At 45.4% G+C, this 14,826-nt stretch overlaps 1 protein-coding gene across 2 annotated transcripts in view; it reads right to left on the bottom strand.

Annotated features, from left to right (window-relative positions):
* Window positions 1-14,826, bottom strand: part of PCDH15 (protocadherin related 15) — a 97,047-nt gene that overhangs the window by 51,986 nt on the left and 30,235 nt on the right. For both annotated transcript variants that reach the window (XM_078597651.1, XM_078597652.1), the window contains exons 5-13: window positions 14,043-14,198; window positions 11,565-11,681; window positions 10,174-10,284; window positions 9,548-9,718; window positions 7,386-7,494; window positions 4,672-4,784; window positions 3,922-4,128; window positions 3,051-3,185; window positions 1,160-1,309 (exon numbers count right to left, since the gene is read on the bottom strand). In XM_078597651.1, coding sequence (XP_078453777.1) covers window positions 1,160-1,309; window positions 3,051-3,185; window positions 3,922-4,128; window positions 4,672-4,784; window positions 7,386-7,494; window positions 9,548-9,718; window positions 10,174-10,284; window positions 11,565-11,681; window positions 14,043-14,198 — 1,269 coding nt within the window. The remainder of the gene's footprint in view (window positions 1-1,159; window positions 1,310-3,050; window positions 3,186-3,921; window positions 4,129-4,671; window positions 4,785-7,385; window positions 7,495-9,547; window positions 9,719-10,173; window positions 10,285-11,564; window positions 11,682-14,042; window positions 14,199-14,826) is intronic.

Genomic DNA, 14,826 nt, shown 5'->3' with positions numbered 1-14,826 from the left:
CATATGGGATGTAAAAAAATTAAGTATGCCAAAAATCTGGTGTTTTAAATAGAACAAGACTTCAAACTTTGCCTCAAGAATATTCTCATTTAAATATAAATGTGTCGTTAAACCCGCCACCACCCGACACAGCCAATTAGCAAGGTTTGTCACATGAACAGAACATGCTAGTTCTTCACTAGTTCAGCACACCGGTATGTTGGAGAGTAACGAATTGACACTTTTGTTTACGTGACAAACATTACTAATTGGATATGTTGGGTGATGGGGGGTTTAATGGCACATTTATATTTACGTGATCAAACCCAAACAAAAAAATTATGTTATGGATAAAATTCCCATTGCTTGTGAAGACCATGCCGTGGAACCATGGCAATAACACCATCACCACTCTCAATTGAAAAATGACAACTAAGAAATTTACACACACACCAGTACACTGTCATAAACGTTAAAGTGGACCGTCTTGTGGCGACTATGATTATCTGCTGCTACCTAATAACGAGTTTTGGAAAATAAAAAATATTGCACAAGGATCAGGAATATGCCCCATCCATTCCCCAACGTTTGTATGAAAACCCATCATGCACACCACAAACACCCTCACGAGTGTGTCTGGCTGATGCAAGTTGAACAACCCGTGGCTGTGACTGGATGCAAGAGGAAACAACAAAGATAATTTTCATGGTTTGTTACACAGTTGCTGAGCACAGACGCAAAGCACCACAACGTCGAGCAGCCAATGCAAAACAGCACTGACAAAGTTCTAATCGATGAGAATTAACGTCTTTATTGAACTGAGTATGTTTGTTAGACGAAAAGAGGCGTTGAGAGGAAATTCGAAAGTGGAGCGGTGCAAGGAAAGAAGCAGAAAGAGGAGTGTTTTGACCTGCAGTGTGGTGAGTGAGTTGGGCGAGTAAGTGTGTTGTTGTGACCTGCAGTGTAGTGGTTGAACACCGTGTGGATGAGACTACACAGTCAGTGTGAGGTAGGCCGAATCGTCAACATGAGTGGAGTCATCAACGAGTGAAGTTCATGGGAAAGGTAACCATGATAACAGTGATAGCAGTGTGATAACCGCCGATGAGAGAGCGAATGACTGGAGTGAATTAGCGAGTGAATTAGCGAGTGCTAGATCATCAATAGCAAACACACAAACCTGTATGACAGGGTCACCCGGTATCATATTGGAGTAGGCGTTGGCAATATACGACAGAGAAGTGAAGACCGGCGTGTTATCATTCGCATCCAGCACCAGGATCGTCACGTTGGCCGGCCCGCTGTGCAGAACCCCGTCCGAGGCCATCATCTGCAGGAGGCACATGCAACATTCTCACCAACAAGAGGGCCAGGACTCACCACCAGGACCAAGTGTGTTGCAGCCGCTTGTGGTTGTAGCAGGGTGGGGCACCGGTAATAATTGCAAAGCATTTTCTCACTCTCATACAGAGGGAACGGCTCAGAGGCAGGAGAAAGGCCCACAGACAAGCAGAAGGGCAGTCACGCAGTGAGCTGGTGCCAAATTTGCCCAAGCTCTGCAGTTTTCTATATATTAAGGTGTCATTGGCCAATCAATGAATGTTTATACGTGGTAGGAAACTGGAGCACCTGGAGAAAACAGACACGTGCACGAGGGGGAAACACTCTATCCCATCCCTTGGCAAGTGAGGGTATGGCACCTCCATGTCCACAGCAAAGGTGTTTTACAACATCTGTGCGATCCGTAAACCTTCACTTCCTCCACAGTGCTGTATTACAGGCGTGTGTAGTCACCACCACCCTAGCTAAACAGGTGCCGGTTGGTCAACATCACTGGTTTTATTTCTAGAGAAGCGGAAGGTCTTGGCTTGTGCATCTACGTACGCATGTTGAAGTTCTTTCGCACCGTACGTAGCCAACCGTGCTAATCGAAGGTGTGGGAAGCCATGAAGGCGATAGACTTTTTGGAAACAGATTAATCCAATCGGGCTGGGGGATGATTCAAGAATAACAATGGTATTTGCAGTAGAGGAATATGGATGCGACTGACAGCCAGGGTGTGCCTGGGTAATTGGCTCATCTACTGCTGCTGCAAATGTATAAAGGGTCTGTGCAATCCAAAAAGGAAGAGAAAATCAGGGGGCTACAGCTGCTAATGATGATGTTGCTTTTGCGAACCTGTGAGTTAGAAACAAAACATTTGCACGGTAACCCTGTTTGGCAGTTCACCTGATGGCATTACAAAGCCCCTTTTCCAAAGACTCGTCTCACTCTAGCCAGAGCCAGATGGACGAGCGCCTAAGGTAGTTAAAACGTAAACAGACTCTCCGGTATCGTTGTGTGGGTAGAAGGGAAGTGGAGACTGATGATTTTTCATTTGTTTTTTGTTGTTGTGCAATCACTGCCATGGCACTTGATTGCAGGGCACTGCCGTGGAGCAACGGTTGAGACCCTGGAATGCACGGCACAGGCTGTCGGGTTGATTGGATGAGGCATCTTAACCTCAAACAAGTTCATCAATCACTCTTGATGTCTATAAGAACACCACGGGCCCCACAGTCCGTGCCAGGCTCTTCATTAACCACAACACCACGCACAACCTTCACTTGCATTTGACGCATATCCTTGTCAGTTTACACACGAGTGCCAAAACCACCCAAAATCCATGTTAATATTTTTGTTGCTTAATCCTACACTGATTGGTTTTCAAAATAAAACTTTCTGAGCCAACTTTGTAATGGAAAATGTATTACATTGATAAAGATTTGTGTTGGTGCACTGTTTTTTTGTACACAAAGTTAATTTTGCTCAGATTTTTGTTCGCTTCATTGTTATACTTTTATGTATTTTAATCACTTTTGTCGTTTCAGTGACCCGGGTCACTTTTGCAAACGATGCCCTCGAGTTCTCACCCTGGTCACTGGAAACAATCTTGAACTTTGACCCGAACGCCACTCCCTGGCAACAACGCGGCGCCACCTCGACCCGGCCAACCCCCCCACCCCCCAGCACCGCACGGCGAACCGCGGACAACCAGTGCCACCGCCGGTACCACCAGCGCCCTGCTTTACCGTGAACGAGTACTGCTGACGCGTCTCCCTGTCCAGCGGCTGCAGCAGGATGAGGAACCGCGTGATGCCGGAGCTTGTCACCCCGAACACGGCACTGGCGCCTTGTAGCGACACCTGCAGCTGTGGGTCCTTTGTCTGCCGTGACGCAGCACAGCGCAGCGCAAGGAAATTGCTCGCGTCATTGCGGAGAATACAAGTGATGAATATAAATAAACAGAGACAACTCGCCTCCTTCACACATAGGTCTGTCTGCACATACAAAATATTTAAGATTTACACATCCCATATATGTATGTTGAAGTTATTTCGCACCATATGCAGCCAACCATGCTAATCGGAGGTACGGGGGAAGGACAACAAACTAAACATAAAAATAAGTTTTACACAAATTAGTTTTCAATTTAGATTTAAAAGTGCATAGCTCCAGTGGCTTCCTAATATCGCAAGGAAGAGCGTTCCAGACGGACGCAGAAGTGCATCTGAAAGCTGCTCAGTCTTTAGGGAGTGCATCATGTCAGCAGCATTGGTTCAATACATGCAATCTCTGGACCAGTTTCAACGTTCATTGACTTGGTACGATAATCAACGTATAAGAAGCTTAATAAGAAACTTAATCTATAAGTTATAGATTTCAAACATGTGTCCACATGTTCATTATTTGTCTGCTATGTGTGTGTCAATCGGCACCATGGACACCCTTGAAAATTTGATGTTCTATATCGGGGGAATTGTCCAGGTGAAATATTTAAATGAACAAAAATTAAATGTGGAGTGCTGCAGGGCTGACTGCAACCGTGGCAGGTGGCACAGCAACAAGTTGAGGCGGGCCCTGGTAGCCGCATCCTCTTCGTCTCATCTGCCCCCGACTCACCTCTTTAACATCGGCGTCCAGAGCCACGATGCTCAGAGGGCTGTCCAGCTGGAGGGTGCTAGAGATGGTGGTGCCCACAGAGGCAGATTCGAGGATGTAGCCTTGATACATGGTCCTCTCAAAGTACGGAGCTTGGTTGTTCTCGTTCAGGATCTCAATGTGCAGCGCAGCGTAGGCTGGCAGTGGGTGCCCATTATCCTGCTCAGCCTGGACGCAACGCAAAGGGTACGAATAAACAAGAAAACAATTCACCTTCGCACGTTTGTCCCTCCGCAGAAATAAATACGTGTTTTTAGACATCCCACATGGCCTTCTGCGAGTGCATAATTTCAGCAGCACTAGTTCAGTACATGAAAATCTCTGGACTTGCTTTAAAATTAAGTCTCATCAGCGGTCAGGTTTGCTTGAATCAATGTTCGTAAACTGCCACATTTCTACAGGAAAGTATCTTCTCTGTTAGATATAAGTCCGAGTTCAATGCAAAGCTACATGCAGTCATACACAACACAAACTAATCATGCATGTTATTGTACAGAATATAAGTAACAAAATAAATAAGCGGACAATTATCCTCTGAAAATACAAGTGTGACATGGGGAAGCCTTCATCCAGCCGTAGATAGAACATGGCAGAATATTAAGTGCAAATTACAAAGCCAAGCAGTCCACCTCTCTTCGCCTCAGTCTCATGGAAAAATGTGTTTCGCATTCACACTACGATGCGGAGGTGCACACATGTACACACACCTACCTTCAGCACAAGATCAAACTGCGGGAACATGTCACGGTTTACTGGCTGCAAAAGTTGCAGTTCAGCTGTTTTCCCGTTCAGATAAAAGTAATCAGAATAGTTCCCAGGGTCGCCTGAAAAAAACAGACAAATGCTAGGAATTGATACCCATATCACACGAGAACGCATGGTGATTTGGGTGGCTATATAATGCATCATCATTTCATAACACGAAAAACACATCTGGCCTGGGGTATCAGCCCATTGAACGAGTGGCTCGCAATCGGAAGGTTGCAAGTTAAATTCCTGGCTGGGGGTTGACGCAGCCCTTCATCCTCCCAGGGTCGATAAAATGCATCCCACTTTGTGGGGAAGTCAGCAGTGGTTATCCTATGGATACTCATCACCACCATAGGAAATATGGAATTCCCTCCACTGGCTCAGGGATGAAAACAGGAGATAAGCACCACCTCAGTACTCTTATTCTAATATATGGCACTGTCATTCTCACAGCACAAACACCACAGATGTCAATAGTCTCACACCTGAATGCCAGAGCAACCATAAAAAAAAAACATTTAAAACCGAACGCGAGGGTTATCAAATAGCCAATGCCTTCAACTTATATGTAAAAAATGTTGCATAGAAATAACAACAATGTGTGGCATAATGAGAAAAAATATCACACTTTTTATTCAATGATATCTTTATTTAATCAGGTAAGGCCCGCTGAGTTATATGGCTCTTTTTTGGGAAAGCCCAATGAAGTGGCTTATCACGTGCAAATTTATAGCAGCCAAATACTCTAAACGCATTTGCACCTAATGCATTGTTATTGTCTAGAATTTCTGACCAATAGCAGCTGTGGAACATTGGCACTGATGCCATCAGCACGATGCACAGTGACTGATGCCATTACAGCCAGAGGTTGGAGTGACAATGGACATTCACCATCATGTGATAGTTTGTATGGTAAACCACGGGTTGATTTTAGCATTGGTTAAACAAAGAATAAGAACTGGGATTTTTTTTTAAGACAGAATCTTCTGTTATTTCATGCATTCGGTAAAATACAAAAGGGACATTACATACAATACAAAAGGAGGCCCCTCTCTCTTTCAAATGGGACTCATCCTGGTTTCCCGAGTTCTCACCTGGTTTGACAAAGTCAACTTGATAACCTGAATTGAAGGCGAGGCAGGTAATGATTCATCTCCAACAACCCTCAATTTGAATCTCACCATTTTCAATTAAGATTAAAATCACGACTATATATTGTCCTCTTTAGTACTGTCATATTTACGCTGTGCTGTCCTTTATCATGTGAAACACAAATACAATGTGGACCCATGTCTATCAAAGAGGGTCCTTGCTTATAAACATCTGGCAATCCACAGTTCAAGAAAGCTCGACTCTGCTGATGAAACAATGAATGTCAAAACCAGTCCAGAGTTTCCTTGTGTTGAACCAACTATATGAGTATTCGTATTTTCTGCTTTTGTATTTTGACTGGAGTATAGCTTCCATGTCCTGTCTGTCTCAATTGCCTAGTCTCGGTGGTTCAAATCATTCCAGTTTAAAAGGTCGTGGCCAATGCTGATAATGCCACATCTGACCATTAGTTTAAAAGGATTTACATTTAAAAAACATTTTTTTTACATTTGCTGAGTACAGGCCCAATGGCTCAAAATGTCAAGCGGTCAGCAACAAACAGCACTATCAATGGTGTAATAGATAAGATTGACACGTTTCTTGGATTAAAACAAGGTTATTGCAATGACGGCTTGGGAAAAAAAGACGATGGGAGATTGCATAGCATGGGTACGAATTGGCGTCGCGCTAACTAAACACGCACATTCGGAGAACCCGTCCAAACGCCACCATGGCAAACGGCCGACTTTACTGCCACATCGCCAGACTTTACACACAGCAGGCCACGCACCATGGGGACCACTGACACATTCCAAGTGACGGTGTGAGGCCATTGCATAGATAGCAGGCACAAGCAGAAGAAAAGAGAAATGTCTTCAAGCTGGACGTGGTGATGATAGTGGTGGTGGTGAATTCGTGAGCTTACATTTTATTTACGAAACATTTGATTGACACTCTCATTGACAGGCGAGGTCTGCCCACGTGACAGCAGTGCTTGTTTACGGTGTCCTCTTTAATAAACATTCTGACAAGAGTGACAGAACGACATTGACGACTGAAAGGCGAGCCAGAAAATCCAAACTCGTCATTGTGTTTGCGCCCCCGTCGGATGAGCATCTGTTGGCTGAACTCACACTGAACAAACCACGGCCAAATCTTGCAGACTTCAGCCGCACTGGCTTCAAGTTGATACTGTTTGTCACTCTTCGTGGGCAGCAGTGGTGGAGCAGACGATGGTACTGCGCTACAAACCAGGTGACCTGGTTGACTGCAGGTATTGTGGTTAATGTGGTTAATGCAAACATGATTCAATGTAAAAAGGTGTCAGTTTTGTTGCCAGAAAAAAGGGTAAAAAACCTATTATCAGGTGACCTGAGTTTAATTCCTGGTCACAGTACAAATCAGTGGAAAATTATATTTGAATGGGTGCTGAGCCTCCCCAAGGTCGACTCAGCCTTAAAATAGCACCCAGAGTGTACACATCAGCGTGAGAAAGAAACAAAGGCGGCCCGGTGGCCACATCCCCTCGTGTGTCGCACCTACACAGTCTGTTCTTGCGAGCCCAAACCTACGCGTGCACTCACCGATTAGTATGGAGTAGATGATGCCAGGCCGGGCAGTGGGAGGCTGGATGTTTCTGTCTTGATCGATGGCTTCGATTGGTGGTGTGACATTAATTGGATTGACCAGAGTCTGGGAAAAAAAACAAAAGAATTACAAATGTTAGGGTTAGCAAATTCAGTGATCTCCCGCTGACTCAAATGAGCAGTGGAGCAGTGCTCATCTCCAGTTTACAGCCACGGTGAGCCAGTGGTGCAAAATGACACATTCGTATGGTGGCGGTGAATATCTCCATAGGATAACCAACACGTATTTCACCACGAAGTGGTACTCGTTTTATCCATCATAGGGATATGATGGGTCAAGTCAATGCCCAACCTGCATTTGAAATTCAAACCCTCCGATTGCGAGCCGCTCGCTCTACCACCACCTGGCCAGATAAATTAGAACAAATGTTACGTGAATGCATGAAAGATGATGATTTCAATCACAGGTGTTTTAAGATTACAACAGTTGGCATTGTTTGTAAGTTGCTGTTATGCTGAATGACTTTTAAACATTTTGTAAATAATTTAAGAAAATGTCTGTGTAATTTAAAAGGAGAGTGAGTGAGTTTATTGAAGAACTTAAAGTGCTCAGAAAACCACTAACACACAACAACATCTGTCATTCTCCACTAAGTGGCAGTCATGTTACCGCTCGGTGCTTGTGCCAGGCCAGGTGCACCTTAACACCATGTGAAGTATCGAAGGCTTACTGGCAGGAGGACATAGGACGGACCAAGGTGTTATGATGGATTGACTGAAATGACTGGCAGATGCACCACCTGTGCTCCTCACCGTACCAACTTGCTACATATTAGCCACCCGTCGCTCTGCTTGTTGTTGTGAAGATCACTCATCTGCCCTCCGCTGTTGTCAGAGGGCGACTACCTCCAACTGCCAAATAGCATTCTTCATTAACCTCCTCCGCAGAGACCGATCTTGAGACTCCTCATACCCATCATCGGCAAATCTAATCAGCTCCATATCCTTCCCTACCGCATCAGTCCACCTATTCTCTAGCCCATGCCGTGCCCATTTAGCCCCCTCTATCTGGCCAAACGGAAAATGTATGGGCATGTGGGCTACATGACCTAGCCAATGCAGCCTCGCCTGCCGGAGTAGCTCACTTATGGGGCCCTGACAAAATCTTTCAAGGTCCTGTGAGCTCTTCACACGATAGAGTCTGGTTAAACACAGGAGAGATCATAGGCAGGCCAGGCTGAATGTTTCCAACCAGTGCAGATGTTCTTTTAAAGGGCTTCACGTTTCGCAAGCATAGAGAAGAGAGGGCATATGTTTAGCTGATGAAAATGTAATGTGGCTCAACTGAATCGGTTTGAGATCTCCACTGCCAACCAGAGCTGGTCATAACCAAACTGCCCAGGTATGGAAACCTCTCCACACTCTGCACAGTTGCCCTATCACTCATGGGGAGTGGGCAAATCAGAGCATTTGATGATATAAAATACCCAGACCGGTGCGTTATTTTTCTGAGGCTGATAGTAAAGCCCCATTTCCTAGTAGCATACTCCAGGTTCAGCACAAGTCTCTAATTCATTCTCAGAGTGAGCAGCAATTACCAGATCATCAGCATACATAGCATGGTTGACCAATAACGAGTTATCTCTTGACCACACCCAGATACCGATCAGGCTCCCATTGTATCTATACTCGATGGAAATTCCCAAGTTACAGTAATAGAAAGCATCTTGAACTATGTGGTCAAAGAAGATGTTAAATAGTGTCGGGGTCAGAAAAGACCGTTGTCACACACCAAGGCAAACAGGGAATGGCTCTGACTCCTGGTCACGCAGCTTTACCCAGACCTGCTCACCATCATGAAGATCCTGAATGATTGTGAGTAGACGGTCAGAGACCCCAAAAGCACGAAAAATGACGCAAAGATAACTCACAGCCCTGCCCTAATAATAGTATGAAAGGCCTTGGACCAATTCAATAAAGCAGAGATGCAGGTCCTGTTGAAATTTCCTACACCTCAGTAAGCCTGTGTACCTGTTCCATACTAGATTTAATTATTTTGATGGAGTGATTTGTGATCACGTGCTGCTGAGGCGGTTTCCATCTCCGTGTCAGCAGAAATGGACCTCATCGATGTAAATCTTGGCTACCGCAATACTCACTGGCCTGGCGAGCTCCGGGATGGCAGCAAAGTACTTGACGGGCCGACAGTCGCGAGACACGCTGATGGGAATGCACGGCAAGAACATCGGGCCCAGATCGTCTCCGTCCAGAACTTCGATGCTCAGCGTGGTTGTGCTGCTCTTCCGCTCGGCCACATTGGGACATCGATCCTGGTGAATGCAAGCGGTTATAAATGGCGGTTATTTTTCCCACTGCCAAGAAAGACGACATTACTATATATCATAGTCACACAGCATTAGCAATCTCGTGTATTTTAAAACAACAAAATAATCGGTGGCGTCGCTGTTGAAAGTACGAGAAACAAAACATGAATTAGCATAATAATTCATATCCTTTGCACACATCTGTCCTTCCATGTAAAAAATAAAAATGTGTTTTTCACATCCCAAAAGCCACACCGATATCTGGGAGTGCATCATTTCAGCAGCATCGGTTCAGCACAAGCAAAGCCTGGACCAGCATTGACGCTCGGTGTCTCATCTCTTGTGCTTCACACAATGCTGCTGACATCAACGTGGGGGGTTATTAATAATATGAACAGACAAGAATACCTGTCAGGTACAAATGTAGGTGAAGTGACCCATGTATCGCATAGTACACTCACACTGGCCTGGACGATGACAGAATACTTCTGGAAGTCCTCATAGTTGAGTCTCTCGCGGAGGATCACAGCACCAGTGAGTGTCAGCGGAATATCAAACGTGTTGTTGGAGCGCTGCAGAGAATCAACACGGCAAAGGACCCTCCAGGTGTTTATCAGTTACTTGACACAACTCTTAGCTCCTTCTGGGAGACAGTACTCAACATGCGTTTGTTATGGCGGGCCCCTGAATGAAGACCACTGATCGTGCTCCACACACTCAGACACTCACCAATCACTACATTCACCTACTACCCATCAAACACTTACAGCTCATTTACCAAATGCTCGCCACACACCAGACAATCACAATTAATCTAAAACTTCTTCTCACCAGATACCAAATAATCACCAGGCACTCACCATAATCACTGTGAACTCACCACAATCAACATCCACTTACAACTCAAATTCTACTTTCTGATGGTGAGAGGCTCGCTCTACCGTGGAGTGGCCTGGCTGGCATCTCCACAGCAGAGTACAGGATTCCCTCGTTTTTCGTGAGTGATATGTTCCGGAGATGCTCATGAATAGCAAATTTCACGGATGATGATATTGGCCTACGAAAATCTAACCTTTCAATCAATTACCTTGAATGAATCCATAAATCATCTATTAAATACACGACAATTTTCCTTAAATTTTTTTTATAATAAACATAAAGTAAATAAAAGTGTGTGTAGTGACTGACTCAGAGACACTAAGAGTAGGAGGCACTCTGTTTATTAACAGCCTCAACAGTTCACACTTGTAACTACAGCTCCCAGTCAGGACAGCTGGCAGACTGCCTGACTGACGACGCCGAGATGGTGAAGACGGCGACGGAGACTCCAGCAGCACGACAATCCCACTCCAAATGACAGCCCTGAGCTCTCGCTCAGAGCCTCCTTTTATGCTCCCAGCGTGGTCTCGCTCTGCTCCGGCCACGCCCTCTTTCTAGAACCTACTAGCGGGTTCCCGGGCTTCCCTCACGTGCCCCTTCTGTAACCTTCCCCCTATATCCCTCTGTCTGGTCTATCACGTGACCTGCTGTCAGTCAGGGCTGCTGCAACTGCAGATCCCCTTCCCTGCCAGCAACAAGCGCTATGCTGCTAAGTGACCGATTCTATGTCACTACATTTGTTTGAAAGTATTAAATAATACTTTATTTCATTGCTCTCTCGCATCACATTCTCTCTCATTGCTTTATCTCATCACTTTTTTCTCCTCTCTCTCTCTCCTCGAGGTAGTCGTGCAGGGTTCTCTACGCGATTCGCAGATAGCCAAAATCGCGGATAGCAAGTTTGTGAATGACAAGGGAATACCGCGCGCGGCGTAGCACGGCACGAGGGGCGAGTGTGCAAAGCGGCCCTCACCGGATCGCGGGGGTTGTAAAGGATGGAGTACTCGATTTGCCCATTCGCTCCATCATCAATATCCACTGCTCCAAGCGTGGCAAAGCCAGTGAAGATTGTGGTACCTACGGGAGCCAGCTGAACAACAACACCGTCACCATTATGAAATTAGACTAAATCGTGTTAGTATAATAATCGTGTTTTTTTTCATATACATTGCTTGAATGCCTCAGAAACTCAAAGTGCCTTCATCACGTGTCATCTCAAACATCCGGAGGGCACCTCCAGCGGCAGCTGACCCTGTGAGGCACAATCTGGGCAGTAGGGAGCGATTATACCTTTGTGTAATCCCCCTTGAGTAATTTGCAGGTAATTTTTCAAATATACAACATTTGGACCATGACTCCAGCACACCATAAGCTACTATTTTCAATTACTTCATGCAATAGTTCACACCTACTGTGAAGCACAGTGTGTATTTCATGATGAATTCACCCAGAGTATTAACCAGGGCGGCCTGCCATATTCAAACAACTAACTACTGAGCACGCTACTCCTGGGCCATGTTGCATCACCATATCTACTTCCTGTTACTCTGCAAACTTAAATCGATTTAGGTGTCAAACATTCTTTTTTTAACAGTTGCTCAGCAAAATGTCATACAGCCAGCGGCAAACAGCACTTTTAAAGATGTGATAGATAAGCGTTAACACATTTGTTGAATTGAGCAAGGTAATGGGTTTGAGATTTCTTGTAAATAATTCCTACCCTGAAATGTCCTGTAACTGCTGCCACTACTGACAGTCTTGGGCTGTGGTCGTCCTTGTAAAAGAACTGCTAAGCTGCATGGGGTCTCGCAGGGCTGACACAGAGTCCGAGTCTGAGTTATAGGAGCTTTGGGAAAAGAGACGATGAGATGGAATTCCAAAGTGGAGCAGTGTGAGGGAAGAAGCAGAGAGAGAAGTGTTTTGACCTGCAGTGTGGGGAGTGGATGAGTGAGTGAGTAGATGAGTGAATGGCTGAGTGTGTGAGTGAGTGAATGGCTGAGTGCATGAGTGGGTAAATGGGTGGGTGAGTGGGTGAGTGAGTGGGTGGCTGAGAGAGTGGGTGAGTGCAAGGGTGAGTATGTTGTTGCGACCTGCAGTGTGATGGTTGAACAGTGTGGATGAGACGAAACAGCCAGTGTCTGGTAGACCAACTTCTCAGCATGGGAGGAGTAATCAAGGAGCGAAGTTCACGGGAACAGTTACCATGACTCTAGTAGCGATAAAAGAGGCACAATGAGGCGACCGACTGCCAGTGGGCGAGTGGCCGCAGCGAATCGGTGAGTGCTGGCTCATCAATCACCCTGACTGCTTGCTGCTGCGTTCTATCAGGTGTGACAGGATGAGGGAAACTGTTATTTGTAGGCGCCGCAAGGGTGGGGGGTGCCAAGTGAAAATGGTTCATGGACAGATTTATTTATTTTGAAACCTAGTATTTTAAATATTCTATATAAATGCGCCGCATGTAGCTTGTCATAACCGAATAGATTTTGACCGCAGCTTCACTGTGAACGCAGATTGCCCCGCATGCCCCGGTGTGTGGCCTCGCGTACCCCGGCACACAGCACTCACTTCCTTGCTTTTCAAAGCTTCCTACCACTTCCCAGTTGTAAAATGCAATGCCAGACAAAATTGCTACTTTGTGGCTCAAAAAAAATCGCATTTCTATTGTGTATCGTATAAGCAGCAATGGATTCACGTGTTAATTAATACCAATGAAGCTTGTGAAACCTTCTGGTTATTATTAAATTGCATTGCCGATGGTGCACGTTTATTACGCTGTAAAGAACGTATTCTGAATAATTCGGTGATTCATACTTTTGTTATTCGTGGAATCGTGGCCATTCTACAATCACGAAAAATATCATCACCATTTACACATACAAAATAAATTTTAATACAATTCCTGGTAATTACGTATATGTGTATTACACAATGCACAAGCCATATACTCATATATACAGTTTTGCAACAACTAAAACATTCCCTGAAATATTAAATCTATCTTAGTTTTAAATGTATTTATTAAAAACAGTAAACTTTTTTGTGACGCAGATATCTGTCAAAACGAAAGCACCACATGACACACACATGTCTTACTAACACCAAGTTGATGAGAGGCAGAACACGTGATATCTCTCTCTGAGTTGTGACCTTAGTGACCTCAGTTGAGCTTTGCAGCTGGAGGGGAAGCGTGGATAGCGGTGGTCTTTATTGTGGGGGCGGGGGGGGGACCGGCTGAGAACCTTTGTTGTCCTTCCCCCGCACCTGCCATTAGCACGGTTGGCTACGTACAGTGCGAAAGAAGTTCAACACACATACATACTGCCGTACAAATGGGTGGCCGGCATGGACCCATGCTGCTTTGAACACGAGTCCCCCCGGGGTAACGGCCAGAGGCCAGGTGCTGCTACCACTTTCCGTGCCAGAGGACGCGCGTGCGTTCTTAACGGACCTCGTTGACGCTCATGTTGTAAGACCGCTGCTGGAAGATGGGCGGATTGTCGTTGATGTCGCGCACCAGGATTTTAACCTCGTGGTTGATCGTGCTCCCCACGTTCAGGTTCTGGCACTGGACGATCACCGTCAGTGATTGGATGCTGATTGGCGGCTGCGAACAAAGGACACGCGGAGGTTGCGGCGTTGATGAGATTGGCACATCAATATACACGGTTGAATTTCAAAATTAACTGGTAAATAATTCATGCTTCCCTTGAATGTTCATATCGACAACAAAGTAAAATTGCATTATAACCCATGTATGAGGTAGTTTGTTCAATCCCACTGGAAAAATGTCTTTTCATTATTATTATTATTCACCATAAACATGCTAGCAAAATGCTAGAATGGTAATCAATGAGAGTTCGATGTATTTTTTGTACGTGAAATCTCTCTTGTATTTCACCTGAACTGCTCTTATCTGAAATCCCAGCATCTGTGCTTCTGTTCTCTGTGGCCCTGAGTCGATCGAGGAAGACTCCTGTTATCCACAGTTCGAACCTTCCCTTGTTCGGCGCAGAATTTTAAACAAAGTAGAGTCACGCGGCATTGGCCCACTGGAATGGAAATATCTATATCCAAGCACGGACAATCCATCCGGTGCAAAAACTGATATAATCGCTCCATCTCCTTGGGGGGCAATCCTCTCGGACACGTTCCATTCCCCGGCTGCCACTCCGTTATTATTTTTTGTTGATCGGACATCGTCGTCCCTTCTAGCCGTGACGCATACTGCCCAA

Source organism: Lampetra planeri, chromosome 9 (assembly GCF_965212315.1).
Source record: "Lampetra planeri chromosome 9, kcLamPlan1.2.h2, whole genome shotgun sequence".
In the NCBI taxonomy this organism is placed as follows: Eukaryota; Metazoa; Chordata; class Hyperoartia; order Petromyzontiformes; family Petromyzontidae; genus Lampetra; species Lampetra planeri.
Note: the sequence above shows the minus strand (reverse complement) of the source record. Positions and strands in the feature narration are given on the sequence as shown.